This window comes from Lepidochelys olivacea (genome assembly GCF_965140295.1).
Source record: "Lepidochelys olivacea isolate rLepOli2 genome assembly, chromosome: 10".
In the NCBI taxonomy this organism is placed as follows: domain Eukaryota; kingdom Metazoa; phylum Chordata; order Testudines; family Cheloniidae; genus Lepidochelys; species Lepidochelys olivacea.
The window spans coordinates 30,428,462-30,453,112 of NC_140420.1; the positions used below are offsets into that span (position 1 = coordinate 30,428,462).

The following is a 24,651-nucleotide window of genomic DNA, read 5'->3' on the forward strand; positions in this document are numbered from 1 at the left end:
CTTGTCATTTTGATGTTTCCTTAGATGTTATTTTTTAAAGGTTTTAAAAAACTCAGAGTCAGCATGAAGTGTTCAGTTTTGGGTTGAGTGAAACATTTCACTCAACCTACAACTTGCTAAGAACGGCCAGACTGGGTCAGAACAAAGGGCCCTCTAGGCCAGCATCCTGTCTTCTGATAGTGGCCAATGCCAGGTGCCCCAGAGGGAACAAAAAGGTAATCATCAAGGGAGCCATTCCCTGCTGCCCATTCCCAGCTCCTGGCAAACAAAGGATATTTTCCCAATTTTTCAGAATTGCCAGGAAACTGAAAAATAATCAGTTACACAGCTCTCATCTCCACTTGGTTTGCGAGGCACATTCTGGGGGCTCGATCTATAGTCATTCCCTGCCTCTGTTAACAACAGGATGGCAACAGACTGGAATGCTTAATTCCTGCTAGTGGCTGTAGTAAGCCCTGACCTTCAGCCATACACGCACAGATTTATATCGCTCATCATCACTTTTAGTAACCTCTTTTCTGCTCCAGGCAAAAGCAGACTGGGGAAATGCATGTAGCTCCGCCTGTGTCAGTGACATGTGTGGTAGGTAAGCACCACCTTCTCTGGGAGAGCCCTACCCAGTTTAGTGGGAGAACTCACACCCCTGGAGTAGTGACAGAGCAGGACTGGAGGCAGCTGCAAGTTTCCCTGTTCCTTCCTTCCCAAGAAGTGCACTGTACCTGCAGGATCTAGCAGCAATCTCCTTTAGCCAGCTGGGGAAGGAGCTGGCAGCCAGCATTTTGTACTGAGGCAGCTGCTAGCACCAGGGAAATCACGATGAACTCTCTCTTCAGGAAAAGAAACAAAGGGAAATACAGCCCCACGGTACAGAAGAAGAGGTGAGTACTCTGTGTCCCTTCATACTAGGCTATTGGCATTGCCAGCCACTGCAGCCTGTAGAATTCAGGCTCTCCCTGAGCTGGGAAGATGCAGATTATAAAGTGGAAAGGTAACAATTAGCAATTCCTACGTGTTCCTTGGAGAGAGTAGACCCAAGCAGATCTGTAGCCAGGCTTCAGAGCAAGAGCCCGGCGAGCAGGTGCTTGCAGGGCATCTGAGAGGTGCAAAGACCACAGCCGCACAGCAGAGAGAGCATTACTTTGCATGCAGCTTTTCTGGGGTTGCCCAGTGTGAGGACAGTAGAACTGGCGCTGCTGTTTCCTTTGGCTTCCCTGCTTTTCAAAATTGTGCTTGTTGGGGTTGTCGGCACATTCCAGAATTTAATCTCTCCAGGGCGTGTCTCCCCTTCCTCCCCACAATGCTGCCATGCACCTTATTTACGTCTCCTTGGAAGGGCCAATTCCAAGGCAGAAGAACATGTCTCGATGTGTCCAGGTTGTAACAAATCAACCCACGCTGATATGATAAACAAGAATTAATGTATTCTGTGCACAGGGAACCGGTGCCAAAAGGAGACGCCCCCTGGGCGCTATGCCAGCTCTGGCCAGCAGGCAAGGGAAATCTAGAGGCCGGGAGATTAGAACGCTGCACAGTGCTACTGGGGCAAGTGCTGCAAATGTTCGGTGGCCCCCCATGGGGAAGTTTAAAGGGCCCAATCCTGCGTGGGGCTGACTGCCCTCAAACACCCATTGATTTTAATAGGAGCTGAAGGTGGTCTGCACTTCACAGGATCAGGCTCTAATCCCTTGGCAGAGAGTCTGGCTAGAAGCACCCATTAGCAATGAACTGTGTCTGTTAGTATGTACTGGAACCCTGTGGTAAACAGGCCCGTGGATGGATTATCCAGTCTCTACAGGGGCAGGCAAATGTACCCTTGGAGAGCAAAGCTCTGTCTAGGGTAGAGAGTCAACCCGTTGCTGACACCCATCGTCAGCCATCCAGCTAGTGGTGGAAACAGTTTATCCATGAGAATAGACAGCACAAAGTACCTGCCACCCCATTACAGAGCAGCTTGCTTGGATTGTATCTGAGGCTCTTTCCTCCATGAGGTCTTGTTAGCTAATCTATCCCCCTCTCAGTCATTCTTGTCACTTACTCAGCCTTTGTGCCATGATCCCCAGCAGTTACAGAGTTCGTCCCATCCTCTGTGATGATCAGGCCCACTGCTGTGGGGCAAGCCTCTTTGGGAATGTTTTGGGGGGCAACAAGTAAATTACATCTGCCAGGACCCAACCCCGCCTCCACTCTATTATTCCACTCCTTCCCCAGCTAGGATCCCCACCACCTTCTAATATTCCCGGTGTAGGATCCCTGCCTCCCTCCACTCCTCAATCAGCTCTACCCTCTGCTCCCAGCTCCAGGACCTTTTCCCCCAGCATCCCCCTCTTTGCTAATAATGATCTCTCTCTTTTCTCCATACACCCTCCCTCTAATCTGGAGCTCCTCCAGGAGGTCAGAGAAACCTCTCTCATCTCCCTCACCTCCTGCATCCCTGGGCACATTCAGAATTTCCATGCTAGTGGAGGATGACATTCCTGATCACTCCTCACCCACCCCCAGGGAAAACTGAAAAAGAAACTGGACCGATTCCTCTGCAAAATTGACTGGAAACTCTTTTGTTGTGTTGCTGTTCGGAAAAGTGACTGTTCTTGGAATTGTTAAAGGTTCCCCTGACACTCTCCTTTGATAGAACCCTGGTGAGATCCAACAAGCATGTCATCTGTGTGGGTTGGTTTCTTTTTTAAAGGATCAGTTATGGAGAGACATCTAGGGTGGAGACTTGGAATGGCCCTCTGTGTTTGTGTTATACTCAGTCTCCTTCATTAACTCAAACACACCCACTTCAAAATGAATGGGAAGGAACCAGCTGAAAAACACATGCTTGGCAGCTTGAGTTACACCATGCTCCCACAGGCCTGGCATGCCACAAGGCCACAGCTAGCCAGGTACTAAGTTATATTATCCAGATGAAAAAGGAATCAAGACAGAGCCAAGCAAGAGAATGGGGTGCTAGGGGTTAACATTTCCAAAGGGCCATTTGGGGGGAGTTTACACCAGCAAAAATGAATTGCAGGTGCAAATCACAGTACTTGCATCTCTACTTATCCTGATTTGCCCCCATGGGCAGGTAATTAGAGGTGGAAAGAACCAGATTTGCACCCATAGCTGAACTGGGGGTAGAGAAATGTGTGTGGAAATTGCACTCAGAAAGGAAACCATTATTTTGATAAGAGGTCCTTAAGTGACAGACAGCAGCAGAGATATTAGCTATTGAAGGGGAAGTGATGCAGCTTTGGAACTGCAAATTAAATACAACCTCTCTCTGGTGATTTTATTTTTTCTGGATATATTATGCAACCTCAGAGGGGAAGATACTGCTCATGTGTTGTATTGAGTACACCAAGAGCGAGCTTTTGGACAGCAGGGCTAGGCAGAGTGGATCTATAAGGGAGAAGACGACCTGCCTGAGTGGAAGGGACAGGAGATGGACTTAACTGGAGAGGCAGTCCTTCAGAATCCATGGACTTTGAGGCCAATTTCGCCTGCATAATGGCTTCAGGATTTTTCCCCATTTTTTATATCTCGGATTATAAACAAGCAATTGTGCTAAAGCTGTAGAAGGCTGAAGGGGAACAGGGTTAAATATAGTTCCACTGTTCCTCCATGCACAATGGAAACGATGCTAAAATTCCCAAGAGCCAAGGCTAGGCCGCTCTGAAGGCTGAATGATTCATTGTAGCAAGGAGAAGGAAACCTGGACTCCCTCCAGCCTCCAAACACAATCTGAGTTTGCAAATTAGAACTAGGGATGGATGGTTTACAGAAGGTTCGGAATTTACAATTGATTCAGCAAAGCAGAGAAGTTTGACTCTTGTGCGGCAGCTTCTCCAAACTAGCCAGACCCCTTGGGTAGGCAAATCTGGCCTGGAAGTCAACAGAGGATAAAGTTGTCTTCTGAGAATCAGTGTTTTTGGTACTCCTAATCAGCCAGGAAGTTGGGGAGAAATAGGCTGTCTTGCTGTATTTTGAGGCTTCCAATATGCTGAGCTAGATCAAAGCAATAAAGTGAAGAGCTGGGAAAATTATTTTTGGGAGAGGGGGAGAGGGTGGAAGCTAAATTAAACTTTTTCAAACTTTTGAAAATGCAGTTCAAGTTGTAGGGGAAGATTCTGATCCGTTCTTATTTTATCCCTGGTTACGTTACACCCCCGTCTCCTGGCTTTCCTTCCCGGCTCACCATTACCCACTCACACTACCTGTCAGCAGGTAGTGTGCTTTGTGCCCAAGTTTACATTTTGATTGTTGAGCTACTTTCCCAGGCTTGCAGCTTGGATCTAACTGCTACCCACAGAACTCACCCAGCTCACTTGCTCACTGCTGCCTCACACAGACAGATCTTCCTTCCGTAAAGGAAAAGTAAGGGTTCAATCTCTCTTCAGCCCATGAGCGAGTTGCAGAGACTACGAAATCCAGAAATGTTTCCCATGAACGACAAGAAAAGCACTGACCCAGTTAGCACCAATACTGGCCGTTAAAGACAGTATCAATAGCTAGCTATTATCCCACTGCAAGGCCAGTGGGATTGGGTGGGGAATGACAGGGTTTAAGAGGCTCAGGTTTGAACCTAAATCACCCTCTCTTCAGATGGGATGTAATGCAGGGACTCTGGTTTAACTTGAACAGGCACCCCCTTGGTAAAAGTCTCTAGTTGAACATTCATTCCAGGCAGTGCTGCAAAAAGGAAAGCCAACAGGTGCAATCCAATCCAGAGGAGCTCCTAGGTCACGCCAGCCCTCTCTGCCCTGTGGTCAGCAGCCCTTACCTTATTCTCATAGGAGAGTAGCACTCTTTTCCTCTAAAGTGTTACACTTAAATAGGCTCAGCTGCACAGTTAACTGCCTGCTGGGAGTGCCTCCATGAGCCATCTCTGAACCCTGCCTGGGAATTAACCTCCACCAGCACCGGCTCCTTTTGGCTTGCACTTCCCCCTGGGAACACTAGTGGGGCAGCAGGACTTTGCAGGGGAGCCAAAAATACCTATGCATGTTTGGGGTCAGCTTCCGTGGTCTCTCTCACTGTCAAACAGCATCTCCTCCCAAACTGGGCTTTAAAGACACACACACACACACACTTACTTAGCATTCAGGCAATCCAGAACAAGACAGCCCTCTACACCCATCACGAACGTTACCAGGCACTGAAAACAGAGACATTTGACCCTGCAAACGTGGCCCCTTGAGTTAGGGTGACCAGATGTCCCAATTTTATAGGGACAGTCCAGATTTTTGGGTCTTCTTCTTATATAGACTCCTATTACCCCCACGCCCCGTCCTGATTTTTCACATTTGCTCTCTGGTCACCCTACCTTGAGTATTAGGTGTAGGTGTATATAGGGCCTGGTCCTGAGAGCTGCCTCCTGTGCTGAGCATCCTCACCTCTGCTGGAGGTCAATGGGAGAGGAGGGCCTGGACCCAGGAAGCAGGATGCTGGATCTCCTGCTGGGAATACTATGGCCAGACACACGCAGAGAGGGAAGGCTGGGCGAGGCTAAACAGCCCTGGCTCTGTGGATGAGGTGCAGGCATATCATGGCAACTCGCAGGGTTTTAGCACCAGTCTCATGCTGTGGGGGATTTTTTCCCCCTAAGACCCGCAGCTCTTGGAGTCAAGTGATGACACAGGAATCGCAGCTTTGATATAATAGTTACTACTGGTATTACAGAAGGGCTTAGGAGTCCTTGTCGGGGCCCAGGGCCCCACTGTAAGTGTCTAGCTTTCATGGGTGTAGAGGAAGACTTGAACCATGGTCTGGAGGCTCAGAAGCCAAATAAAAGGTAGGTCTTGGCTTAGGAAGATCCAGCTGAACTGGGCAGAAGTGCACCGAATGACTAAAGAAGAAACCAGTCTGCCCGCTATACTAAGGAAACATGTTGCTGTTTTTGGAAAGGATCTGGGAAGTATGAAGGGAATCACTGTGACATTGAACATTAAACCTGACAGTCAACCAAAATATCTGAAAGCCAGAACTGTGCCATATGTCATCAGGTCAAAGGCTGAAGCAGACTGGTCACAAATGGAGTCCTAGTACCAGTTATCCATAGCCCATGGGCAATTCCTATCATTCCAATAGTGAAGAAAGATGGCTCCCTCCGGATTTGAGGTGATTTTAAAGTCACTGTCAACCCAGAGTTGTGTGCAGAGCAATACCCGCTTCCCCGCATCGATGACCTCTTCGCAGGCCTGGCTGGGGGACAAAAGTTCAGTAAGATTGATCTGAGTCAAGTGTATTTACAGATGCACATTGATGAAAAGTCCCAAGAGCTGTTTACTGTTGTGACGCATAAGGGGCTTTATTGATACTGTCATCTTACCCTTTGGAATAACGTCTGCTCCTGCCCTGTTCCAGAGGGCTATGGATCAGATCTTGTGTGGCTTGCCAGGAGTCCAGTGCTATCTGGATGACATCCTGGTCACTGGCAGGAATGAGGAGGATCACCTAAAGAATTTAGAGGTTACCCTTCAAAGACTGGAAGAGTATAGTCCACGAGTCCGCAAAGACAAGTGTGAATTCTTCCAGCCCTCTCTTGAATATTTGGGACACATCATTGATACTACAGGTCTTCGTAAGGCCCCTGCAAGGCTATTGTGGAGGCTCCCCCTCCTCGAAATGTTAGTCAGCTTTGCTCGTTTCTAGGACTATTAAACTATTGTGGAAAGTTCATCTCACAGTTAGCCACACTGCTAAAACCACTTCATGAACTCTTTGGGCAGAACAAGGCCTGGAAGTGGACTGAAGCCTGTGATTTTGCATTTAACAAAGCTAAGGATGCATTGCTAAATTCTGAAGTTCTGATGCACTTTGATCCAGCGTTACTCCTACAGTTGGCCTGCGATACCTCCCCAGTGGAGTGGGAGCGGTCATGTCACACATTATGCCTTCGGGAGAAGAGAGACCTATTGCTTTTGCTTCACGCACTCTAAGCAAAGCAGAAACTAACTATGCCCAAATCGAACATGAGGCATTGGGAATCATTTTCAGAATTTGGAAGTTTCATCAGTACCTGTTCGGACAGAAGTTTACTCTTCTCACAGACCATCGACCTCTGACTTCAATTTTTGGACCTCACACAGGCATTCCCCCATTAGCTGCTAGTCGTATGCAACATTGGGCGTTGTAGCTTTCCATGCACACATATGAAATGAAATATCGGATATCCACTCTGCATAGCAATGCGGATGGTCTCTCAAGGCTGCCTTTGCCAGTCAAACGTCAAGATATTGCCCAAAAGGAAATTTTACTTTGAACAGGTAGAGAATACATCCATCACCGCTACTCGGGTAAAGGCGGCAACTCGAGTTGACCCCGTATTGTCCCAAGTTATGGACCTGGTGATGCATGGAACATCTCGATGAACCTCTCCAGTCTCACCCGACCTTGTTACCTACATGTCCAGGAGGACGGAGTTATCGATCCAATCTGGTTGTTTGTTGTGGGGGAAACGTGTCATTATCCCACCACCACTGAGATCACAGATGTTAGAACAGCTACGTTCTGGTCACTGTGGAATAGTCCGCATGAAGGAAATTGCACAAAGCTATTTTTGGTGGCCTGGATTGGACAGTGCTATTAAAGAGAAGGCAAGAGCTTGTATGTCATGTCAAGGTGTGAGGAACGCACCCCAGTGGGCACCCCTACACCCATGGGACTGTTTCAAACAGGGCCTGTTTCCGACACAGTTCGGACTGCAGAGGATCTCACCTGGCAGCGACATGTAGATCAGCTGCTGCCAGGTCAGACCAGTCCTCAGGACACATCTTCAGTTGAGTTGCCTGACTTCACCACTTCTGGCGAGACACCGAATCAAGAGTCACCTGTTCCTGACTTTCCCCCTCCATTACTGCTGGTGGCAGAGATACCCCCCTGCCTGGAATGAGCTGATACCACATCCTCATGCATTCGCCTACGAACCCTGAGCCCATTGTCAGGCCTGCGCCCAAGACACTTTTGGGAGCAACACCACCAGAAGTCCGCCGTAATCCACCTAGAGACAGAAGGCCTCCTCAATGGCTGGATCTTTAGCCAGGGCAAACCCATGGTTATGGGGCAAAATAATCCCCGGGGTTTAGCTGGGAACGGAGGCAGTCTACCCTCCTTCTCTAGTTTAGTGTTTTGTTTTATTTAGGGGCTGTTCTTATTCAAGGGGGAGGAATATGTTGTGTATTTGGTTGTCATGGTAATAGAACCTTGTTGTTGCTATGGCAACCGAGTCAGATTATTAGGGCATAGTCCAGCCAGTTTTGGCTCATTTTTGGTTTGTTCAGTGTGTGGCAATAAATGGCTGCTTTTAAGGGGTACAGCACTCTATGTCTCCAGTGGTTTCTTCCTAAAGCTGTTGCCCCCAAGGATATAAAAGAAGCGGTTTGGGCTAATGGTTCATTGTTCCACACATCTCTCTGCACAGCACTTTGCCTGCAGGGTCGGCAGTCGTGCTCCATTCCTAATACATGTTGCAGATAAGGTCCGTATAAACGAGGTCTGATTTAGGCCGCCTGTGTGCAATGCTGATGTGATGTGTACACATGAACCATTTGTTGTTCAAAGCAGAGTTTCTCATGGTAAAAAAATGAAGGGAAACCAGAATTGGGCTGGTTACGCTCACTAGGCTAAACCCTGCTCTGCTGCCTGGGTGCAGCCCTATTGAAATCAGTGGCATTGCTTACATGCACGTAACAGAGGACAGACTATAGAGTCCAATCCATTATTCACTGACGTTATTAGAAAGACTCCCATTGACTACACTGGTCATTGGATCAAACGTTTTGCCCACTGGATCTTATCTTTATGAAAGGGCCTGTGTACTGTGTTGGCACACTGGCCTGCAAGGAGAGACCCCTGAATTACACACCACCATCCCCCTTCCACCTCCTTTGCCCTGCACAGCTGAGGCACTATCCTTTGCCCTCTATTTTTGAATTTAATTCATTTTACTCTGTGCCATGGTTGGTGTGCTGAGACACATATCTGCACGGGACAAGTTGTTGTGGGGGGAGTTGGAAGTTTTGACAAAGAGGGTAGGGAACAGTTGGAGTTTCAGAACTCAGGAAAGCAAGGAATTCACATTGGATTTTGACCCCTGGGAGGAAGTTGAGGCTTTTGGCATTAGGGAGGGTGGAGGTGATGGGGGAGTTTGAATTTCTCATTCCCCTCCCTGGCAAATCTTGAGAGCAGCTAGCTGCCTGCTGCATCCTATCCCAATACTTGCCACTCAGTGCAACAGTAATGTACTTTAGCTTGATGAGCCTGCTGAACAATACTGACATTTAAACAGTCACCATTAGGTTTCAGACAACTCCCTCACTCAGAACTATTGTTTTGGGCAGTCTACAGACTCAGGTAGATGCCAGTGCATTGCTTTACTCATGGAAGGTTACCTTCCCACCCAGAAAGGGTGGACACTATTTTGATTAAATGAAACCTTAGATTCTGTTGATCAATTACCCAAGCTGAGAAACCAAGGGAATTATATGTCCACACAATCACTTCAGGCACAGGGCCCTGTCTGTGCAGCATTCTGGAGAACTGGCTCTGAGCAGGTGCTAGACTTTCAAGTGTGTCTGCTTGCCTAGAGGAGTGCTCCAGTCATTAGCCTGGAATGTGGACCAAACACTGTTTTAGTACATATAGATAACAACTGACAAACACCATCTGCCGTAATTAATCCTCAGAATGCTTCCAAGGTGGGGAAATATCATCATCCTCATGACAGAGAGGGGGAAACCAAGGGAAGACAGGTTGAGTGACTTGCTCAAGAACACAATGGAAGTCACTATGAGAACAAAAAAACAGCATCTAGGAGTTTCTGACTCCCAGGCCTGTGTTAGGCTCTGGGCCCAACTCCCACTAACCATTCAGTTACCCTGGTGTAAGTGTGGAGTAAAACTCTTCTGAGCCCAGTGGAACTACTCTGCCTTTACAGTGGTGGAAATAAGATCAGAACCGAGCCCCATCCCTCTCTTTTAGGCTGCAGGGGTTGGAGTGTTAAATAATAGCACATTCTCTAGCACTAGAGCAACCTTCATTTCAATGACACCACCACCTACCTCTTATATAGGGTTTTTCATCAGTGGATCTCAAAGCACTTTAGAAAAGGAGATAGGTATCATTAGCCCCATTTTACATATAGGGAAACTGAGGCACAGAGCGGCGAGGTGACTTGCTCTAGGTCACCCAGCAGGCCAATTGCAGACGTAGGAATAGAACCTCCATTCCAGTCCAATGTACTAGGCACAAGGCTACTGGGTTAGGCTTCTATGCATGACTAATACAAGTAAGAAACAGCTAAACACAATTTCAAAAAGAAGCCAGTACCCATCTGAGCATTTCCTGCGGATAACAACTAGCCAGACGAGTGATCCACTGGCAACGTAGCACCTTCTGGAGTGCTAACCTCCGTCTTGGCTGATGCCGGGGAGTTCTACACTTTTTACTGCTTGAGTTCAAGAGCCAGATTGTGTAGCTGGGGTGGGAAGAGAGGCTCAGAGTGGCACACACACGTTACATTTAGATTCTGCTCTCACTTACACTAGTGCAACTCCTTGGCCTTGAGTGCCTGCCCATAGAAGACAACAGAAAAGATCCCAGGAGGCCCTTAGTCCTTCCAATTGACAGAAAAGATCTCGCTCATGGATGTCAAATACTCCCCACTTCATTTTCAACACAATTCAATTCCTTTGACTTAACCCTTTAGAGCCTGACCAGAGAACTAAAGGTGACCGTGCACCACATTTGTTTTGTAAATGTGTGAACAGCCTCCTTGGACTGGGTAAACATCTTCTCTTGCTGAAGAATTCTGCACCCACTGAGGGGGATGGAGCCTTCACATGAAGGGCAAAGATCGTGACAGTTCATGAAGTCAGGATCGAGATAAGCTGTCAGCACTACAGATCTTGAGCTCAAGTCTGCACCAACCGACATCCTGTACAAATCCCATTGAAATCAAGGGTCTCTCTCACGCCTGTGTAAGTCAAGAGTAATTCCAATGAAATCAGCAGTGTTACACCAGCATCAAACTGGTACAAGTGAGAGGAGAGTCTGGCCGTGGACTCCAGTGGGGCTTGTGGGGGGCATAAGTCTGTGCAGAATTTAGCCCACTGTACAGAGAAGATTTTATCCGATACAGTGAAGCCTAATCAGAAACAACATCTGTCAGGCCAGATGGGTTAAATTTGTGGATGTGGGCTGAACCTGATGCATTGATTTCAGTGAGGTTATGCCAGAGAATTCGACCCTGGATGTCTTCGTAGTGAAATCCTTTTGCTCAGATAATAAAACCATGCAGAGCTGTAGCAACCCCCCAGGTACTGAGTCACCAGAAAAGGGCTGATTCTGCTCTCACTCTCTGCTCTCATGTTTATGCCAGGAGAATTCCATTGACTAGTTCCACTGATAGTGACTCCCGATTTACCCCAATGTGAGAAGAGAATAAGACCTGATGATATCAGACAAGTGAAGTCAATAGCCCACTGTGTACTGGCTAATAATGATTTGAAGCTGCAGCTTCTACAGTGCGGAGGACCCCAAGGAGTTGTAAGTGGTGTAGTGTGAACAGCACACATCAGACTACATGCCCCATAATATCAGGGGCTTCAGCATGAAAGTGGAAATGGTATTGCAGAAGAGGAAGCTAAGGGATAGCCGGCTAAGAAGAGAGTTGCTTAAACGAATGGGTGTCGGGAACCATAATGAAGAAACTCAAGTGCAAAGGGTGCTATTGGTATTGAACAGATGAGCATTACAGTAACACGGAGCCTTATGGTGCTAGTCCTGGCCATGGCCACAATGGCATGGCTCAAGTTTCAGCATTGACCTGTTCCAAAAGGGCACCAATACTCCATTTGAAGTTACTGAAAGTGTGGCTAGTTCTGCCTGCCTCCCCAACCTGCAAGGAAGAAGGTCCAGGGCTGTGGAGGCAGCTGCATGATGGGAATCTGTCACAAAACAAGAAAGACGCCCTGTCACCAGGTCCGCATGTCAAACCTTATCTGATCTACATTGCTATCGCTCAGGAGGAGTCACTCCCTTGGCTTTGACGTGCTAATGGGGCAGCGCAATGGAAAGAGCAGGAGCAGCATCAAGTCCAGGGAAGCCACGATTATCTAACCTCCATTTGGTGGGCACAAGATGAACCGGACACCCTGGCTCAGTGCAGTGTGTCCATTCACAGGTGCTGAAAAACTCCACTCTCACAGCAAGACATTTAGCAGCATGCCTGTCTATGGCTAGCGGAAACCCACACTGACCCCGTGTGTCCAAACACCTGACCATTCCTGGTGCGTCATTCCTTCCACTCCTTGGCCGTCATCTCCTTGTCCTTTCCCGCAGGCTCCTAGCTACCTTACTCCATAAACCCAACAATAATTATCTATGCATTGGACACCAGCTTCACACCCACATGCAGGAGTTTGCTATCGCTTTAGTCCCAGTCATCCACGGGCACGTCCCTCCCAAGGAAGAGGCTGCAGTGCTCTGCTAGCTCTTACCTGTTGTATTTTACTTTGTTAACTTTTAGATAGGAACAAGAAAAAGATTTGGTCCATTACATCCCTTGGAAATATTCCTCCCCTCCCCACCTCATACAAAAGTGGGGCAAGTAAATACCTAAGTGGACTTCCCTTGCCAAACCCTCCCCTCCTGTATTATATCCGCAGTGAGACCCAGAGAGGAGAGATGGTCTTGTGATTAAGACACTGGGCTAGGACTCCAACTTTGCACCAGGCTAGTTGATGTTGGGCAAGTTACTCGATTCCTCAGGGCCTTGCTTTCCCGTCTGTAAAATAGGAACAATAGTACTTCCGTTGTCTGTCTTGTTTATTCAGATAGATAGCTCTTTCGGGCAGGAACTGACTCTTCTTATGCACAGCACCCATATAGCCCAAGGTCCCTTGGCCAGGGCCTCGAAGGGTACATCTATATAGTGAGCAATGACAAGTCTCTGCAGCCGGGTTGACAGCTTTGGGCTTGCAAGGCTCACTCCGCAGTGCTAAAAGGAGCTGCGTAGAGACTGCGGCTCAGCCTGGAGCTCGGCTCTGAAGTCTGAGAGGTGGGGGGCCTCAGTGCTAGACTTTAATCTCACCAAAGAGGTTTGTTTTTTTCCTTCCAGGTACTTTAATGGATTACATAACAATGAACAAGATTGAGTTTAGAACTGGATCACCTGGCCCTTTCTCTTCTTGTCTCCTCCTAGCTCAAAATGCTTGCACCTCTTAATGGCCAGCATTCTCTTGGACCTGCATTTGGGCTCCACACACTCAAGCCTCAGCACGATCTTCTTTGTGGTCTTGGCCTTACATGCATAGGAGTTGATGGGATCATAGCGTGGATAGAAACCAAATAAAAAGGCCTTGTAGTAAATGCTACTATTCTGTGTTTCCTGTAGCTAAATACAGAGCCCATAGTATAATTCCACTGAAGTCAACAGAGAGACGGTCTCTTATGCTTGAGCTAAATTTGACCTGTACACTCTCAGTGGAACTTGCGCTCTTTCACACAGCTTCAGCCTGCGTGATGAAAAGTAGCTGTGTGCCGAGATATCTGTCATGTACATCGTTCTTAAGGCTAGTCATTTTCCCATGGCTAAAACGTCCCCTGGTTTTGTAAGCCATCTGTCAAGGGAGGGATTTTTCCCCACTGGGCAGCAGTAGTAATCCTAGCCACTAATAATAACAACAAGAGAAGACGGAGTAACACAGGAGTGGTTGTCAACACCCGTCAAAGCTAACACAGGATAATACAGGGCCATTTAAAACTGAATTGCAGTGTCTTCCCACCAAAATCCAGAACCTTTTGATTTTTGGACAAATCCCCTATATAGTCTGATCCAATTCCCAGTGGGAGTCTTTCTATGGATTAGAGCAACCTGCAGCAGCCTGCTCTGATTTCGGTTGGATTGCATTCAGTTGTAGCCCAGAGCTGACATGTGGTCAAAAGCGACCTGTGGGACATCCATGTGAACTTTCCACTATGAGATTTTGAGCAATGAGGAAGCAAAGGGAAACTCAAGAAGAAAATGAAAGCCCCTGAAGGGATTTCCCAGCACCCATCATCAGGTGTGAAGCCAGAGTGCAGGATCACATCAGAGTGTGTGAACATGTGCACATTCCAGAAATACCTGACCTCTGGACTTCAGGCATTTTATCAGTCAAATGACAACACTTTGGTTCAAAATCCTGTGCGATTATACAAAGGAACTAACAGTAGACAGAATTCTTATCAGTTTAGGAGGCAGGCTGAAACTGCTTCATAGACATGCAAAATATTAAGGATTTATTTGATGCAAGTGAGCATGTTGCAGATTCAGGCCCTGATCCTGCACATACATAATCTTTTGCATGGGAGCAGTCCTGTTAATTTCAAAAGCGCTAGAATCCTTTGTCAGACAAACATGGTGCCCTCTCAAAGTGACAGCCAAGTTATTGGGTGGTAAGGAGATAAAATTAGGAGAAATTCCAATGACCTTTCATGTTGCCAAATGGCAGTAAATGGCACATGAGGTTTAAATCTCGAACTAGGCTGGAAGGCTTGGGGGGCTGGTAATGAGATAAGGAGATTTTCTCAGTTCTAATCCAGCCAAGATGCTAGGGATTCAAAATGGTTACCCTACAAGGAGTGGCCGCCTTGTGAAAGGCATCCAATTCATGTCATAAGAACCACAACTTTGTTTGGCATTAGTTCGCCTACCTGTTGCCAGTCTTAAGAGAAAAGCCAAAAGCCGAATGAACCGTGAAAACTGAACTTCCCTTTCACCTTAAAGCGATCCCTGCCGAACAGGGCTGGGGTGCACTGGTGCGGCCATGGGGGTTAACTTCTTGTTGCTGCTGTCCAGGGTGAATAGAAGACTTCAGTCTCCAGAACTGAGGAGCAAGATGGCCAAGGAAGGAGAGGGGTTCTGTACAACTATGGGGTCCATCCACTTTCAGTCCCTTGCCAGCTCACAGAGCTGTCCCTTGGGCAGGGCGAATCGGGGAGACCATGCTTTGGGGGGCCCCATGAGCAGGAGTGATTGGCCAGCGCGGTCAGTCCTGGAAGAGACGAATCCGTTACTTCTGCCCCAGGCCCCGCACCCACCGAGGGATGGCCCTGTATCTGGGCAGAATTCCTCCAGACAGCGTCTGCCAACTCCTGGGACCCCTTCTCAGAAGAGCCAGCCTCCACTTTCTCAAAGGCCATTTTCCAATGAAAAAAGGAACATTTTTCAAACAGCTCTAAAGGATCCTAATCTCATTAATCCGAAAGACCTACCTGTAGGAACATGATGATTGCCGGGCTGGATCAGACCAGCAGGCCACATAGTCCGGTCTGTCTCCAACACTGGTGGCCAGATGCTTCTGAGGAAAATACACAAATAACCTGCCATCAGCAATTTAACAATCTGCCCATAGGACAAGGTTCTTCCTAGCCCCCTCAATAAGTTGCCTTCTGCTGTGGAGCAGATGGGCTTAATATCTATTCCAAACTTTATTTCCAGATCATTTGTATTGTAGTGCTGGATGTTCACCCTGGTTACATTTCTATTCCCCAGCTCCCTCACTCGCCTATATCCTTATGCATCTAGAGTGATTTTATGTCCCCCCGTGCCATTCCATTCAGACAGTCAAACCTCCACTTAGGGCTCATCCACAAATTTTCCATCAAAACTCTTTTTACTCCCAGTGGAAAATTGGATCTTTATTAAATGAACATTTTCATGGACAGCATACACTTTCCTTAAAATTATTCAATTTTTGGCAGAAAATGGAAAAGCCAAAATTTTTTTTTAGTTTTCATCCAAAACTAAATGTTCAGTTTTCAACAAAAACAGAAGGTTCTTTGTTTTTGTCCAATTTTTCCATGGAGTGAACAAACTTTTTCCAATCAGCTCTAGTTTCACTAAACATTTCCTTACATCTTTTGGAATCTCTAATGAATACTTTACTCAAGTATAGCATATCTAAACTCATCTGGCAGATCACTCCTCCAAGTGGGAGAACCATCTTACTGATGAAGTGTGGAAAGAATATAGGGTAAAGAAGACTGACTTCTCAGGTTCTGTCTTACAACAACAACAATGATGTGTATCCCAGTGCTGCACCAATCATGTGCTTGTATACATCCATGATGCAGGAACGAGCAATCAGTCCACATCTTCTGTTCTGATTCTCTAAAGATAGATAGCTGACTCATGATGAGCAAACAAGATACAGAGATAAGTCTTCACCTCCTTACAAATCATTCTGTTGTCATGTTTTATTCCTAAGTAAGACTAAGCTATCTGAGAAACAGGTCTAGTGTAAATTATAAACCTAACACTTCTTTACAAACATTTACTTACCTGGGTAGGTTTGTTGATTAAGAGGTTTAGAAATAAGATGAAATTCTTTACACACTAGGCCAAAGGTCAGATCTAAAGTTTAATTAAAATTCAGGTGATTTTCCCCATTCGTTGTCCTGTAACATGTTCTGTTGCAAGTTTGGGGCAGGAAGATTTTAGGGTCAGGGGGTCAACCATAAAACGCACCTTAAAAACAGTGGAAGGTTTTTGTTAGATTTCCCTGGGCCAGATCCTCAACTGGTATAAATCAGAGCATCTCCACTGAAGCTAAGGAGCTGGTCCCTAGTTTAAATTGCAGTTTGCAAATACCCATTGTATTGCTAAGGTGCTTGCTTGAAGGAAGCAGAGAACGGAGTGGCAAATTGCTGCCAACAACACATGGAAACATGTTCTCACCTGCTCTAAACACCAGCTTCACAAAATCTTTCCGGACTTGCCCTCTGCTAGTTACTTCTAACAAAACATCTGTAAGGCTAATAAAAAGTTTACAAATTACCATACAAATTGTCCTCTCATTACACTGACTTCAGTGGCCATCTGCAAGGAGAATTTGCCCCCAGGTTGGTTCAGCTCCTCCCCAAAGGTCAGTTTCTGTCCCTTGTATCTCAGCTCCTTAATCAAAACTCGTGTATCCTCCTTGGAAGGTCTCGTCTCATTGGCTTGTATTGTAGCTTTCCTGCCCATTATACAGCAGCAGTGTGTGCGTGTATGTTGTCGAGGCACGGCAGTCTCTTTCTGATCCAGACGAGGGATGGATTCCAGACTCAATGAACATAACTTTGCCATTCCCTGCATAGAGAGGTCCTTATTCAGGGCCAGATTGTGCCCTCAAGGCCACATGGGAAGGCATCCCTCTGTGCCGAGATCTCCCCTCTTCCATGTGAATGGGGAAAATGGCATTCACATGCCATTTTCCGAATGGCATCGCAGCACCATGCCTCCCCAAGACCCCAAAAAGGCTTTCTAGGAGAGGGGTCAGGACTGGGCAGGCTGGGAGTAGGGAATGGGCAGCCCTGCCTTAGAGAAGATGGCCATGGGGGAAGGAGAGGCATGTTGGCCCCTCTATTAGCCCCATGGAGACTGTATTCCCTGACCCACGGAGTTCCCTCCGAAGTGGGGACCCCATTAAGATTAAGAGTCCCAGAGACAGGAACCGTCAAGTGGTAGCCATGGGAACTCTATTGGAGCCATGCTGACAGAAAATGGGGGGGTCAATGCCAGGGGCACAGAGCGAGTGAGGTGGCACATATTGGAGGATCAATACAATTTTGAGATGGGCCCTGCAGATCATTCCACTGGGGCGGCAAACCCTGCCCCGAACGGCTCAGTCAGGGACCTGAGCCCTCTCCTGTGGGTTTTGCTGCAGGAGGCAGCTCTCTGGCACTCAACCCTCATAGACAAACTCCCATGGAAGCCAAGAGCTGAGTAACAACCCAGCAAGGGGCACCGTGCTTGGCCCATGCACTGGACGCACTGTTCCATCAGACAAAGGGGAGGCTGTTCTCTAATCGGACTGTACATCTCAGCTGTGGAGAGGGTTTAGTTTCACTGTTCAAACTCACTCTTTCAAGTAGGCAGCACGGAGGAGCCCGGCAAAGTATCTCCAGCCTAAGCCCTCTGTGGCTGCAGCTTCAGAAAACCAGATCAGTGCATCCCTTCTCTGAATTGTTTAGAACAGTCTAACACCAAGCCAAAAGAGCCATGATCTTCTCCTTTACCAAGGGTCCAGCCAATAAACCAACAGCCTCTTCTCCACCTCCCAAAGAGGGGCCCAGAGCCCCCACGGGAAGCAATCCAGCCACCAACTTAATAAAAAAAAATACAAGCCAAGCAAGCAAAGCATGGCACAGTCCCATTGTCGAGGATGATTGCGTGCCACATCTGCTTTTCATTAGCATTGCGTCCCTTTGTTGTTCCAGTCGTAGTTATGAAACAAGCCTGAGCATTTCCAGCAGAGAGCAGGCCAGCACCAAGAATTGCTGCAGTTCCCAAAGGCTCTGCGGTCAGAGAGGACTCCTGAGGGCTGCTCTTTGGGAAGCATGGAAAGGTTCCCCCTGCAGGTTTCCTGACATGGCCAAGCCAGAGCATCATCGGGAGGCTGGTGAATGGTCTATGACGCAAGCCAGAAAGCTTCACTGGCCACCAAGCCTCTCAGACGATCAGGCCGATTCTGCTCAGCATTGTTGCATCACAGGTCTCGCCGGTGGCTTGGAGAGACTAAGGAGCTGTGCCCAAGATGGCAGTAGCTGACAGCACTCTTTTTGCTGGGGGGCAGGCCTCCGCACTGCCAGGGGAAAGCATGCAAAGGAGTGGCAGCTACCACAGCCTCGGAAAGTTTGCAGGGCATGCTCACCGCCACCCCATCTCACTAGCAAGATGCTTGGCAGGCAGGACAGCAATGACTCCCCTAATCCACATGACCACGCCCCTTCTATTTTATGGCAGCGATTCTCAACTGCCATAAGCCTTGTGCTTTCACTTATGCCTGGCCAGAGAGGGTATGAAATCCAGCCGCTCCGCAATGTAGCATCTTATGTCCATTTTGTAAATTACGATTCAAGGGGCAGTGGAGAATCATGCTCAAGGGGCTCAAATGCCAGGAACCTGCCTGTGCAAGTGAAAAGGGCTGTGTATACCTTCTCTGTCTCACCTTGTGTGCCATGCAGGGGCCCACAGGGCCAGATCCTAAACTAGTGCAAATCAGTGTAATTCAATGCGGCTATGCTGAGCTATACCGGCTGAGGATCTGGCTTGTCCTGTTTGGAGTTGCATTAATACACGTGCTCACCTCCTGTTGCAGGATCTTAGCAGGCCCAGCCAGCCAATAACTCGCTATTTCCCACATCACTGCAAAGGGATTTTCAGCCCCTTTCCCAGGCTGAATGAACTGAATGAACAGAGCATACTGCTCACAGGGCAAGGGGTCATACAGTGGAATTGACTGTAAAGGGAGATGGAGGAGACATTGCTTTAAACCTCTTAGACTCATAACTGGGACTAGTTAGAAAATATAGACATCCGACAGGCAAGATGGTGCAACATACCATTCGACCAAACCACCATGCACTGTAACTCTGGGTTTTTCATGATCACAGCGGAGAATTGTAAGATCATAAGATGATCATTTGCTTTTCTTTTCCTCCTAGGATCTCAAAGCACATCTACAGAGAAGTGCTCCATCTCTAAGAGCTAGACATTATTAATTATTATTAACAGCCATCATTAATTAATGAACCCTCAGAAATGCCCCTTTGTGGTTGGGAAGATGTTTTATCCCCATTGCCCAGTTGTAGCCCACAGAGATACGGGACCAGGTTTTGACCTGCTTGCCCATGATGAACAGTAACTTGCTCCCCCGAGGGCCCCGGCAAAGTCTAGTGAGCTGATTCTTCACTCACTCATGCTGGTTTTACACCAGTATCATTCCATTGACTTCACTGCAGTCATTCCTGGTTTTCACTGATGGAGGCAAGTGGAGAATCAGATCTACTGGGATCCCATGTGGAGTAAGGTGCTATATAGCCAAAGGAAGGAGCCTTAACAGGATCTGGCCCAGGTGATGTGCCTAAAATGTCTCAGAGATTCAGTGGCGGGTCTAGGAGTCCTGGTTCCCAGTGCCCATCTATAACTATGGTCCCGCCCTACCAAATTCACAGCCATGAAAAATGTGGCACAAACTGTGGAATCTGGTCTTTCCCATGAAGACTGATTTTTTTGTGTACTTTTACCCCATACTATAAAAGTATAACTATATGGTAAAAGTATACAAACATACACAGTGCTGCCTTCAGAGCTGGGCACCCGGCCCAGCCAGCAGCTGCTGCTCTCCAGCCATCCAGCTCTGGAAGGCAGCACAGAAGTAAGGATGGCAACACTGTGACCCCTCTACAATAGCTTTGCAACCCCTTTTTGGGTTGGCACCCCCCAGTTTGAGAAATGCTGAGTCTTAAGGGCTTTACGTGATTATATTTTGCCATTTTAAAATACATATTCATGTTTCGTTACAACACCGTGAAATTTAAGAGTTAAATACCCTATTGTTTCATATTCTCTGTGTATATATAAAGCCTGCTGCAGTTTCCACGATATGCATCTGAGGAAGTGAGCTGTGGCTCACGAAAGCTTATGCTCTAATAAATTGGTTAGTCTCTAAGGTGCCACAAGTCCTCCTTTTCTTTTTGCGAATACAGACTAACACGGCTGTTACTCTGAAACCTGTGAAATTCAAGATTTTCAAAATGCTATCACAGTGAAATTTATGAAAATGGACCGTGAATTTGGTAGGGCCCTATCTATAACCTCTAGAATTCTGCCAACATTAGTCCTATAGAGGCATTTAAATCCAACCCCTTGAACTATTACATTAAAAGAGGACATGGGTATTTTTGCCAGGAGTCAAACACAATGAAAGAGCCTACGAGGTCAACGTCTTCAATGGCCTTTCAGTTACCCAGTGCATCCGAACAGAGCTGCTCAGAAATACTGGGGAGTATCTGCACAGCACATTGCTTTGCATTGCTAGGAACACAGAGCCTCGTAATCCTCCTCTTAATCTAATCAACTCCTTGCACTGAGAGGGCTCCATGGAAATGAAATCATTGGCTACATTGCAAACTGCTTCTAAAACAGACATAATGCAGGGCCTTTCCCTCGCCTGCTAGATGGAGACACACAAACAAACCTGGGCTTGCGATAGAAAACCACGCTCCCCTTAGGCATATCCTATCATCCCTTCCCCAAGCCCTCCCTTGGCTCACTCCTCACTCATAAGTACTTTCCCCTCAGCCATGTGGATTTGTGCTATTTTGAGACTCTGTAGAGGCAGTTTCTTCTTGGATATGAACTGCTTGCAGCTGCAGGAGAAAGTCAGCAAGCAGCAGTACTTACCTCTGAGCAGTCAGATGACAACACCAAGCGGATCTGCGGTGACACTCACCTTTATGTCCAAGGAGGTTTCCGACCAGTAATAACTTCGAGTCGGATGTCTAGGGTCATTTTCAAAAGTGGCTTGGGGCCAGAAATGCAAAGGTATTTAGGTGCCCAGAGATGCTCATAGGTGCCTAGCAGGATTTTCAAAAGCACCTTGGTGCCTAATTCCCTTTGAAATTAATAGAGGTTAGGTGCCCAGGCACTTCTAAATCAGCTATTAGGTGTCTATCTACATAGCCTTAGGCATCTAAATACCTTTGAAAATCTGTCCCCAAGTCTCTTTTGAAAATAGGATTTATGCACTTTTGAGCATGTTGCCTGAAGTCACACCACTCTGTGCTCAGAATGGGGTCTATTATTTCCTGTTCATGCATAGTCCACGTTAACATAGTGGGCCAGATTCTGATCTTAGTGACAGTGATGTAAATCCAGAGGAACTCCACTGGGGGGTTAGCACTAATGGAAGTAGCTTAGGCCCTTTATGAGTTCCTAGGGTATCACTTCTTTGGACCTTTTCTCTCTCAACATCTTGAATCCCATTTCGTCTGTGGGGCTCATAGAAAAACTTACACAAGGCACCACAGTCCTAGATAATTCTTCACCTCTGAATATTAGAAGAGTTGGGCACACAATTGAGCGTTTCATGTGCACATGCAGCTACTATGATTGCGCGCACAAATCATGTCTGCACAATTGCTGTTTGTGCCTGTGATCACCCAGGTTGCCTGAGCAATTGCACCATTTGCCTGCACGTTAGATGCACGACTAGGCATACATTTTGTGCATGCAATTCTTCTGAAAACCTTGTTCTGTCCTTTTAAGAGTGCCCCATTCTAGCCTGGCATTAACAATAGCATTGAACACATCTGATGTGATTTGAAAGGCACATGGCAAGGTTATTCTCTTCTCTAAAACCCCGTTCATTTGCTGCTGCTCTAAGAGGCCCCGGAGCAATGCTAGGACTTTGTTAATTAAGAGTTGCTAAACAGAGAGACAGTGACAGATGCTGAGACTAAGCTAATAACCAGCACCAGCAATGTGATGACAGACAGAAGCTTCCTGGCTTCCATAAAGGAAAACAGAGCCAAACACTGTGCTCAGAGGGTGAGTGGAAATGCTAGCAGGTGTGTCCACTGCCACAAGAATCCTACTAGCTGGGACAGGATTCCAGGGGGGCACGTGGTAGGTGATGGGTAGAGGGGTGAATTTTTCTGATCTTTTGCAAAGGGCACTAACTACGCCTGGCTAGTACGTGCTACACAGCTCAGCCCTCATGTCAGTCAGCTACGGGGGGGCTGGCCACATCACAAGATGGCAGAACTCATGTCCTGGATGGCCCATGGTGCAGGAACTGAGAGTTGAGATGCACGTCCCTCCAAAAGCTCTCAAGCACTAAGGTTAGATCATGTTGCAGCTGAAATCACACAGCTGCAGAGAGAACATCAAGACCACCTCCTGACCTCCAACCATTGGTGCTACTGGGAGATCTGCCTGCAGACGAAGGGCATGGTATGGCCCTATATCTGTGCAAAGTCTGCGGAGAGTTTTGACCTGATCTATGGAATTGGACAGCTCATTATAAAATCCTCTGCTAAGTTTGGAGTGAAGGGGTGTTGCTCAAGCAGACAGCTAAGCTTAGTGCTTTGAGGAGCTTGGATGGATGAGAGCCTCTCCTACTTCAGAACCAGACTTAGTCCATGTTCCACTAAGATACTTTCCTGGTTCATCTTTATCCTAGGCTGCATTTGCCTGAGGCTCTGGTCTTGTCATATTGCATATTCCTGAGCTGAGTCAGGCCTTAATGGGACCCTGCCACAGAAACCCCAGGTGCTGTGAGAAGTGGGGTTATGGGACTGGTGCTCTTCCAGTGGGGCTGGCACTGAGCAGCGTTCCGCTAGGCTGTGTCGTCACTTTATGCTGCTATGGGTGCCCTCCTTTGGATGAAATATGAAACCCTGATCTTGTAATTATTTTACTGAGCAATTAATATATTCAAAGCACTGTATCAACGTTAAGCTTTCCACCACTCTTTAGTCCCATTTTATAGAGGGGAAACTATCTATTGCCAAGAGGTTTAAGTGTCTTGCTTAAGGCCACAAAACAAACTGATTTCAGAGAGAGGATTTGAACTCAGGACTTCCTAGCTACCAGGCCTATACTCCGGCCTGTGGACATTGCTAGGTCTTGTAAAGCTGGCTGGGATTACTCAGTATCCCCTGACATTTTGCTCAAGTGTTGCAGCTGGTGTCTTGGCCATGTGCCCATTCAGCTAATTACACCCTGCCTCACTCAGTAATCCTGCTGGCTCCGGCTGGATGCCCTGTTCTTCAGGTCCCAACTGATGCTAATGTGCAGCGTTGTGCTGTTGCCTCTTCGGGCCTGAGTGAGGTGGTTTCTGTCTATAATTTATGAAGCATCTCAGGAGCCTTCAGCAAGCCAGGCAATAGCAACAGATGGGGCTTGCTCTACTCATTGCCAGGAAATGAACGGTTACTTTAGAAACTGAAGGTTCACCCCTTGTAAGGGGCAGTTGATCACGCCAGTTTCCCACTTGCAGACTGATAGAACGGACAGAAGATATAGCCAGCCTAAGCCATCACTAAATCTTCCATACCCAGAGGGGGGAAATTCACTCTCCGGCAGCTGCCACTTTGCACTGGCTACGCAGACGCAACATGTCTGTAAAGTGGCCAAAAAGTCTTCCCCGCCCCACCCCCACTAACACCTGCAGCTAGTTCCCTGGCAGGTACAGGGCCAGTATAGCCAGCTCTATGCCACCCCTCCCCAGGCACAGAAGGTGTGACTAGGGTGTTTCACTGCTGGTGTTATTCTTGCCGAGGCTGTTGCCGCCAGGGGTGCAAGTTGGAACTTGTGTCGGAGAGTGAGCCAGCCCCCGGTGCCCTCAGGGTGAGAGAGATGCAGCATCTTCCCTATCGTGGGTTCTGCACCAAATTGAGGCCTAAATGCTGGCTTGCGGCAGGGACTCTGGTTCCACTTGGCTTGTGCTTTGTTCCATCATCACAGGGCTGATCTTAAGAGCCTAGTGGTTTGTGCACCACCAGTTCAAAGTATCAGACAGCTGCAGTGGGTGCGTGGGATCAGATCTCCTGCAACAGCCGTGGCAGCTCAGTGAAACAAGGGGATGAAGGTTCCCAAGGGCTCTCCTTGTGTCTAGCTTCGAAAGGGGCAAACTATCCTCTCACTTCCACCTCCTCACCACCAGGGACTGTCAAGCAAGATGAGCCGCTGGGCCCTGAGCCGCCATCGCTCTGCAGTGTGCAGCTCCCCACCCTGGCGTATTGCATGGGTGAAAACCACTCCATCAGAATGGCAGCTTTCCACACCTGCTCTGCACAGGTGTAAACGCCTGGGCACGGTTCCCACTGCACTCCGGAGCCAGGCAGTGCCTGGGGTAG

General features: G+C 47.6%; 1 protein-coding gene across 1 annotated transcript in view; it reads left to right on the forward strand.

Annotated features, from left to right (window-relative positions):
• The first annotated feature begins 640 nt into the window (after positions 1–640).
• PPL (periplakin) overlaps positions 641–24,651 on the forward strand; it is a 56,458-nt gene continuing 32,447 nt past the window's right edge. The window contains exon 1 of the mRNA XM_084642276.1: positions 641–878. Within this exon, the coding sequence (XP_084498402.1) occupies positions 817–878 (62 nt within the window). The 5' untranslated portion in view covers positions 641–816. The remainder of the gene's footprint in view (positions 879–24,651) is intronic.